General features: G+C 42.1%; 1 protein-coding gene across 2 annotated transcripts; it reads left to right on the top strand.

Annotated features, from left to right (window-relative positions):
- Positions 1-472: 472 nt before the first annotated feature.
- Positions 473-5,771, top strand: arl4aa (ADP-ribosylation factor-like 4aa). Of its 2 annotated transcripts, none has more exons than XM_012876004.3 (2): positions 473-619; positions 4,258-5,771. In XM_012876004.3, the coding sequence occupies exon 2, from the start codon at positions 4,362-4,364 to the stop codon at positions 4,962-4,964; it is 603 nt and encodes a 200-aa protein (XP_012731458.2). In that variant the 5' UTR covers positions 473-619; positions 4,258-4,361; the 3' UTR covers positions 4,965-5,771. The 2 variants fall into 2 exon arrangements, with proteins under 2 accessions (XP_012731458.2, XP_021178997.2); XM_021323322.2 differs by lacking the exon at positions 473-619 and adding an exon at positions 1,154-1,317.
- The last annotated feature ends 3,250 nt before the right edge of the window (positions 5,772-9,021 follow it).

Consider the following 9,021-nt stretch of genomic DNA (forward strand, 5'->3'; position numbering starts at 1 on the left):
AGGATATATTTGTTAAAAGTCTCTTAATATAGTTGCTTAATGGGGAAGAGAATCAAGAATTGCGGTGGGTTTTTATTCTTAGGGTACACACAATAAACAACAAGCAATAAACAACGGGAAAACAGCAAACAGCATGTGCAGTTTTTGTTGTTTGTTTTTTTGCACAAAGTTCTGAAAGTCGCTCCTATTTAAATATGAAACTGTGCAATATTTTTAAACCTTAATACACAGGACTTTGCAAAAGTATTTGCCCCCTCTTTTATTAAGGTGCATAAGGATATGATCTCTGCCTTGTTCAGATCTTGTGTTATGTCTGGAAGAGACAGAAAAGAGAGCTGCATGCATATTATGTAAGCCTGTGGAGAGTGTAGCCAGTAGCCAGTCGCTGTGTTGATGTCTCTCTGGGGGCTTGGGGGAGTGTGGCGTTACTTCCTGTTCCCTGACCAATCAGTTCAAACGAAAACATGCGGGGAGGAGCGGGGCGGCGCTGTCTCTGCGAGCACAAACACACTTGGTGAATGTGAATTTGGCATGTCCGCCACCATCCACTGTCACACAAGTACAGACGGCCCGGGGCAAAGCAGGGAAAGCACGACGACTGTCCACGCTAGAACCAACGGTAGGTCCACTCTCACGTCCGTGTCTCCAGCGGCAGCTAGCTTAACTGTCCGGTAGCATTCTGCGGTCTTTTTTTATTATTTTTATCTCTAAAACGTTTACAAAACAGCCCAATACCCACTTAAACTTCGCGAATTTATTCTAGTAATATCGTGTTCATTGTAACATTTTATCAACATTAATCTAAAGAGTAATACATCATCAGGAAATATATGTTGTAATTTAAACAGCAACATTAATGCTCCTTTTGTTGTTTTAGCTCTGACTGACGCTAAACAAGGCGACAGGCTTCGCATGTTTTATTATTATTACTTTTTTTTCTAAGTCTTAATAACTGGCTTTATTATGTGCGCGAATGAAACGTGTACAGAGCACTCTGCGGGCAACAGGTGATCTGAGCGCTAACGTGAGCGGCAGCCGTTGTTAGCCAATCAGCTCACAGAGAAAGGGGCGCGGAAGCCAATCAGATTTGTCCGCAGTGCCGGTGTGGGCGTGGCTCCAGTCAGACAAGGATACACAAGGAGCAGCAGCGGTGTCATCAGCCGTAGAGCCACACGGGGTGCGGAGGAGCAGCGGTCAGGAAGGTGCCGTTCTGCTGCTCTTAGGAGGGGTTTATTCCGCCCTGGTTACCGTGAAGATAAGCGGAAGTACACCGCAGTTGATTAAGGTTTACCGTTTTCTCCGCACAAGACAAGAAAGGTAAGGGATTGATACCTTAGAATAATAAAAAAAAGGCTTTTTTTGAGGGGGGGCGAATTTCTCGTAAAATGGGGTGTGTTATATGTCTGCTTACATCAATTAAATTGTACAGTATAGCCTATGTCTTATATCTAGGCAGCTGGTAACTTGATAGCTTCACCTTTGTACATTATTACAAGGACAAGGTGAAGTAAATAAAATGAGGCGTCCTTCTGTTACGAATGATCTTGTTTGTAAGAACGTTCCAAAAAGGGCAGGGAAATAATAAAAAAATGCAGACATTCTTACAAGCTTCTGCTTCTTTCAAATAGGCTCATGTGTATTTTTTCTTAATTACAAATTAAAAAGTGATATTGTTTATTTGTCTAAGCTTTGTTAGTCTGCGCAGTAAAATAAATGCAACTATACAGTTGATGCCAGAGGGAGCCGCAAAGAGCTCTGGTTCAATTCCCCCTTTGACAGTTTGCGCCCCTGTTTTGTACGTGTGTGTTTACAAAATCACAATAATAATATCAATGTACTTAACTGTTGCATATCCCTTTATTTCTCTTATAAAGCATTTTTGAGTGACTCAGTAAGCCTCACAAACATAAAAATGCAGAAATATTACACATGATTTATTTAATTGTGAATTACTTTTAGAAGATTATATATTTATTTGCATTAGTTGTGGTTCAGAACCCTGTTTGCTCCAGATAACCCTGGAATTAGACCAATCATGACCCCTGATCTAACCAAACATAAGTTAGTGATCTCCTGCTGAACGGGTATCATTTTGTGCATTAACACTTTTCCTTACAGCAGACATGGATGGATTATGGAGAATTGATTTCATGCATACAGGACCAAATGTAGGAGGTGGCAAAAAAAATTAATAAAAAATCGATGGTCAGCTTTAGATGTCATTACTTCGCTGCTGTTGATTTCTGCCACCTGCTTCCCATCAGGGATGTAAAGTGCATTACTGCTGAGTTATTGCTACAGAATTTAGCAGTTTAGGGGCAGTGCTGCCCCCAACAGGCCAGTTGTGGACATCTAACGCTATTCTTAAATTTAAATTAAAAAATCCACCAATTTATCTGATTAATGTATCAGATTTACCCTTAATCTCATATGTTTATCACTTTCCGCTAGTAGCAGGAGCTAATTCCCACCTGGGTTCTTGACCCGGCTACTGAAAATGTGTTCAATATCAATAAATGTATTCTGTTGATAGTAAACACTACATTAAAACTAAGTTAAATAACATAAGATTAGTTATGGTTAGGTGTAGTTAATATCTAAATTGTAGCAATGTTGCCAACAAATACAATAAGTCAAAATCTAAATGTCGGTATGTGTGGGGAAATGCTCTCATTATCTACAATTACAATGATAAATTCAATTATCTTGATAGCACAAACTATAGCAAAGTTATAAAGCATTTAAAAAGCAGATTTTGGATTGTCTGTAAAAGTCATGGTGACCAATTATGAAAATCTTTTATTTGTTATTTTAAAAATGCACACTCCCATTTTAGAAGTCACCAACAGGGAAGTAATCTTATATTTCCTCTTGGTGGTATGAAAGAAATATTTAATCAGAAGTTTGGAAGTGATTATTTTGAAAATAAAGTAGATATTGGCCTGTCGCCAATATCGGTAACTTCACGATACAAATTTTAGCGGATTCCCATATCACCTAACAACTTGTCACCCATGTTAAAAGTGTTATTTTTCTACTTTCTAGTTGAATGGAAAATGTTTATAGTAAAACAATGTTTTTCTAAAAAACATGATCAGGTAAAATGCCTGTCTCTCCTGGCGTCACTGGAGAACTTCCTCAGCCCACTGGACATAGAATCTAATAGGATTTTAAATGCCTTCTTACATCCTACTTCCTTCTCCTGATTTACTTTTTTAAACGACACGCTGACACTGAATCTAGTTACTATTGAGATTTTCCTCAATCACAACTGTCACAACAAAGAGTGTTGATTATTTCTGAGTTCACTTATTAAGAAAACATGTCCAATTTTTTTAATGTCTTTTAAGTTTTGGTTTACAAATTAGCTGTCAAGCTCAAATCTGACAAATCCGTCACCCGCTGAATTTTTTTCTTTTTTTTTTCCCTCTGTGCTTTTCTAAAATGAAAACATGCTTGCTTGTTCTTGCAAGATGAAGCATGCTTAGTTTCCCAATGCAGAAGAACTACAACTAACACCAGAGTTCAGGGAAACTCTGCAGGTTTTCGTTTGAGAATGTAGTTTTGAATGGGTTTATACTTTTTATTGAATGCTTTAAATCAGGTTTATATATGAAATGCAATTAAGACAATTAATTTTCAATGCTCTATATATCGATATATAGAGATATAGATGAAAATGTTTTCTAAAAGTTGGAATTAACAAAATAGATTGTGGCAATTGGACACATACTCATACACGGTCAAGTAGCACCTGAGATGCACAGACTTTTTTCTATTTTGTCAGATAATTTGAAACTTTTTTTTTAATTACTGGCTCTTTCTGCCCATTTGTGAGCAGATAAACGGCTTAATATCATGGCGTCAGTTGTTAAATGTTTGAATTGCTAAATAAACCAGGCTTATGTTGGCACAGAGGTTTGTATGTAGCTGGATTTGTGGCGCTAGCTGGAAAACCAAATTTAATCGCACAGAGATCATCTGTAATTTGATGACGACGCTCATAGGTTCTGCCTCCTTTAGCTGATTTTTGTCATATGGTGAAACGATTCGGGGCAAGTGATATAAAATCAACACGAGTTACCACAAGAAAGTTGAATCAGACCCAGAAGGTACATAGTTGTCAGTCTGCTGCCACCGATGCTGTTTGTACTTGCAAATTTGTCCCGATTTGTTTTGCAAATGTTGCTTCTCCACTCGGTGGTTAAGTGAAAATGACTTGTGCTCACCAAAATAACCCAGAGCGTTTGTTCTCAGGCGATCCCCGCCGCCGCCTCTCCGGACTCTAAACCCCTGCGAGGATCCTCCCTGGGTGGCCGCCTGAGACCCCGTTCCTCGCCCGTTCTTCCCCATGTGGCGCGATGGGCAATGGACTGTCTGAACAGCAGGCGTTCTGCTCCAACATGTCCTTCTTCCAGTCCTTCCACATCACCATCCTGGGACTGGACTCCGCCGGGAAGACCACGGTGCTGTACAGGCTGCAGTTCAACGAGTTCGTGAACACGGTGCCCACCAAGGGCTTCAACTCGGAGAAGGTGAGGGTGTCGCTGGGCGGCAACCGCACCGTCACCTTCCACTTCTGGGACGTGGGCGGCCAGGAGAAGCTGCGGCCGCTGTGGAAGCCGTACACGCGGCGCGCGGACGGCATCATATTCGTGGTGGACTCGGTAGACGTGGAGCGCATGGAGGAGGCCAAGACCGAGCTGCACAAGATCACCAAGACCTCTGAGAACCTGGGGGTGCCCGTGCTGGTGGTGGCCAACAAGCAGGACCTGAGGCTCTCGCTGGGCCTGGACGAGATCGAGAAGCTGCTGGCCCTGAAGGAGCTGGGGCCCGCCACGCCCTGGCACCTGCAGCCGTCCTGCGCCATCATCGGCGAGGGCCTCAGGGAGGGCCTGGACAAACTCCACGAGATGATCCTAAAGAGGAGAAAGATGCTTCGACAGCAGAAGAAAAAGAGATGAATTGAGAATAAAATTGGATTTTCTGCAGTTTTTTTTTTTTTTTTCGTATGAAGGAACACATTTTTTATTTCCCCCCCCCCTCCGCCTGAGTGGATTTCCAGTTCCACTGCAGGCTCCTATACGCCGTGCTGAGTTTTATCAGTCCAGCGGCGAGCTACTGGATTCCCTCTCGCGGGTCGGACGTGCGGACGCCGTTGATCAGGAAGTGAAGGTGAAGGATTTCAGTACGAAGAGGCGAACGTTTCAGACATGTGCGGATGTGCTTTTAAACGAGGGACTGCGCAGCACCGAGGAGTTTGGGGTCTGGAAGAGGGAAGAGGCGGAAGATGTTTAAAGGATGCTACACGATTTCAAGCGGCTGGTTTTTAAACAAATCACCAAAAAAAAATAAATAGTTCAAGGCTTTGACTGGTTGAAGGTCCGTAGGGGGAAAGAGAGATTTGAACAATGTTGCACAAGAGAGGCAGTTGTATTTAAGTGTTTCAAATGTTAAATCTTTTACATTCTTCCACACTGGATTTATAATTTTTTTCTGTTTTGTTAAAGAAAAGTATTATGATTTATTACAGTACCCTCTGGTTGTTTGCTGTCTTTATCTAGTTTAAAGAAATGCACTTTAGACCATCACCTTTTCTGGAGTTTACAGATTACAATGGATCATATTGTGTTTGCTTTTGTGTTTTTTTTTTTGTTTTTTTTTTTATAGATATATTTGGACAGGAAATGCTGATGTACAGTAGTTTTTTTTTCCCCACGTCGGACAATAAATGCATTATGTTTCGCTAAATAAAGTATGTTTTCAAACGACGGCGCAGTGTTTTGGTGTTGCTTGTTAAGTGCGCGACTCGTTTGCCGCGCGCACGACGTCGGAATGCGTTGCCGGGGAAAGGTGGCAGATGAAAACAGAGGAGCAGCTGAACCGGTCTGTGCAGAGGAGCGGCTGACGTCGCGGGACAACTTGTCCTGCCGCTCGTTCACGTGGGGCTTGAAAACCGAACCCTCGCTCAGCCAGCCGGAGCCTCTAATTGTCACTTAGCAAACTCGGTTTTCGTTTTACGCCGCCTGCACACTTGATTGCGCTGTGAGACGAACACGCCCAAAAAAAAAAAAAAAAAAGCAGCAAGGATCCGTTTTAATGACGGCAGAGAGATTACGTGTGTAGCTGCAGGTTTCCAGCGAAAACAATCTGAAGCCGAAGGATGCTCCATGTTCACCAGAGCGCAGGGAAACGCTGTCATGGCTGCTGTGGAGCTGAGAGGCGCAAAGACACGTTGAGCTACAGTGGATCCAAACGCACGCCTCTGTTAAAAGGCCACATTTGTGTAGTATAAAAAAAACAACAACAACCCCAAGATGAATAATTTCAGGCTTTTTTTTTTTAACCATATTACCTGTAACCTGTTGATCGACTGGAAAACCAAAGAGCAGAGTGCTGTGGTGGAATGGGAGCGCACACACCTGAACCCAGGCTTTGTTGCAGCATGTTTTTATTGTTTTACGGCACCTGGATCTAAAAGCGTGCCACTTCTTGATTTATTTGCTCACTCCCTCCGTGCCAAAAAAACACTCCACATCTGTCCAGACTGGGAGGCGTTCTCCTGTTAGCAGCCGGACTCAGGTCAGGTCGTAAACGCAGCAGCTCGTTGTCTGACAGAACAAGTTCCCCGTCGTCCTCTGGTTTCTAGCAGAAGCATGAAGGCTTCGTGCCAACGCTGACTAGTATTTAGAGCTCCTACTTCCTCCTGACGTGACAGAGTGCTCCGGAGCAAAACGGTGCCATAGCATGATGCAGCCACTCCCGTGCTTCCCTGTGGGTAACGTTCTGTTTTTCAAACCAAACATACCTTTTGGAAAATGTCAACTTTGGTTTGATCAGGCTGTAACATGTTTTTACCTCTGGTTGATGATCTTCTGCCTCTTTCATCTGCTGCATATCTTCACAGCACAACCATTTTGGGGCATCCAAATGGGGGTTTTTGCTCTGAGATCCGTCTGCTGCTCTGAAAGATCTCTTTGAAAGGCTTTTACTGAGCTCTAAATACGAAACTGTCAGGAAAACAAAAACTGTTCCTGGGTGACGCTCAGCGGCGCGTTAAACGATGACGGGTGGGTTCTTACTCCTATTTAACAGTAGTTTGAATGTGATAGTTAATGCTCAAAGAGCCATGCGCAGTCCTAAGAAAAAGTTCAGACCTATACAACCAGACACAAAAAGGTTGACCAGATTAAAGGTGCAAAATGTTCATTAAATATTCCCCTTTTATTATTTTTTGCATCACAGAAATCTGACCTTTTTCATATTTTTTTTTTTTTTTTTTTTACAAGGCTGTGCAGGTTGTGTGCATCCACTGCATAAGTGAAGCTTGAGGGTGTTGTTAAAGTGTGGAGGGGCGAGCCCAGTGGAACAGGCTGGGACAGGAGGCTGTGAAGAAGGCAGCACGTCTGAGTGTTTTTGGATTACGAACGCAGCCCCGGTCGTTTATCCCATTCCTTCGAAGCGAGGCCAACAAAGCTGGGGCAGCAGTCGCCTCTCTGGAGTAATTCTGCGATGCAGATGGATAATTCAGAACAATTAAATGCTATAATTAAGAGTTTTATTATTTGGGGCTGTCTCTAAAGGGGATGATTGAACTGCTAAACATGAAGCGGTGTGCTCCTCTGTTGGATTAGGCACGTGTGAGCGTCCTAAAAACATTCCAGATAAAAACCAGGAGTTGTAACAATGCCCTCACCTGGTGCGTTTTAGTCAACTTGTTTGTCAAGGAAGGAAACTTTTAAGAGCAAAGGCGTGCGTGCACTTTTCCTGCGTCTGTTTCCCTCTCTCCGCCCGCCTGCTACACCAGCTCTTTCCCCCCGTGTGTCCTGTTCTGCTTTGGACACAGAGTGCCTCGGCTCTCTGGCTTTTTCACCACAGAGCACTCACTGGGGGACCATTTTCACAGAGCACAGTTCCTCCCCTAGGGCTTTTGTGTTGCTGACATGGTTTAATTTAATGGAGCTTAAATCACACTTTACTTTAAGTTTGCTTGTCTCTCCTGACGTTTTACATCCTCTTGCTTTTTTTTTTTTTTTGAATCAGGAAATGTTTATTAGAGCAAATAAATCCCCCCCAATCAGGTTTTTTTTTCTTTTTGCAATGATAGAAAAGGAACTCTTCAGTGTGCTCCTCTGCACTTCTTCACACCTTTTTTACCGCATGTAATAGGAATTTGAATTATGCCACTTGTTTTCATAGTGAAAAGCCTGTGGCATTATTGAATTTGATCGTTATTGCCAGTCAGTTGGATTGTAATACAAGTTACATGCATTGAGTACAAAATGTTCTAACATGGGGTTTGAAGAGGGGAGGAGCCTGTGGGTCCTTCGGGGTTTCTCAGAACTTTAAGGATATCTTGGCTGAGTTAGTCGGCACGGTCACACCCTTTAAACAGTTAAACATAGAAACTCCTTATCAAGAAGTCACTTCTACGTGTCACTGCTCATTTATTTTCCGCGTGTTTCTTTTAGTTTGTTTATAGGAATTTAAGTTTGTTACCCTAACTGTGAATTTGTAAAAATGGGTGTAAATCCTGCGATCGCCCCACAGCCATATTCTCTGTTGTTGTTGAGAAAATGGTTCATAATAAACTGTCACAAAATTCGAACGCCTTCTCATTGCAGTTAAAGAGAAAAAGACACACATTTAACATTTATTTATTAAAATGCTCAAGAGTTTAAGGTTTTTCAGCATATTTCTGTGTGTGTTATTTGAAATTAAAGATTTTCTGCTCTGTTGTACCAAATTCTCTACTTCTGCTGCTGCTACTACTTACTTTTATGTTGATTTGAAGTTAAACTGCAAAAGAAAAGGTGGGATAGCTCTTTCAAAATTTGCATTTGTGCACATTTGGCTCTTGCCAAGAGGCTAAAACACCACAATCTTCTTATCAAAGTGAAGTCAGATACGAAGTCTGATAAGTGGAGAACCATCCAGTTGCTGTGAACATTGGACTGTTATGGGTGAGGTCAGGACCTCAAGCTAATGTTTATATATATATATATATATATATATATATAT

Source organism: Fundulus heteroclitus, chromosome 3, assembly GCF_011125445.2.
Source record: "Fundulus heteroclitus isolate FHET01 chromosome 3, MU-UCD_Fhet_4.1, whole genome shotgun sequence".
NCBI classification, from domain to species: Eukaryota; Metazoa; Chordata; class Actinopteri; order Cyprinodontiformes; family Fundulidae; genus Fundulus; species Fundulus heteroclitus.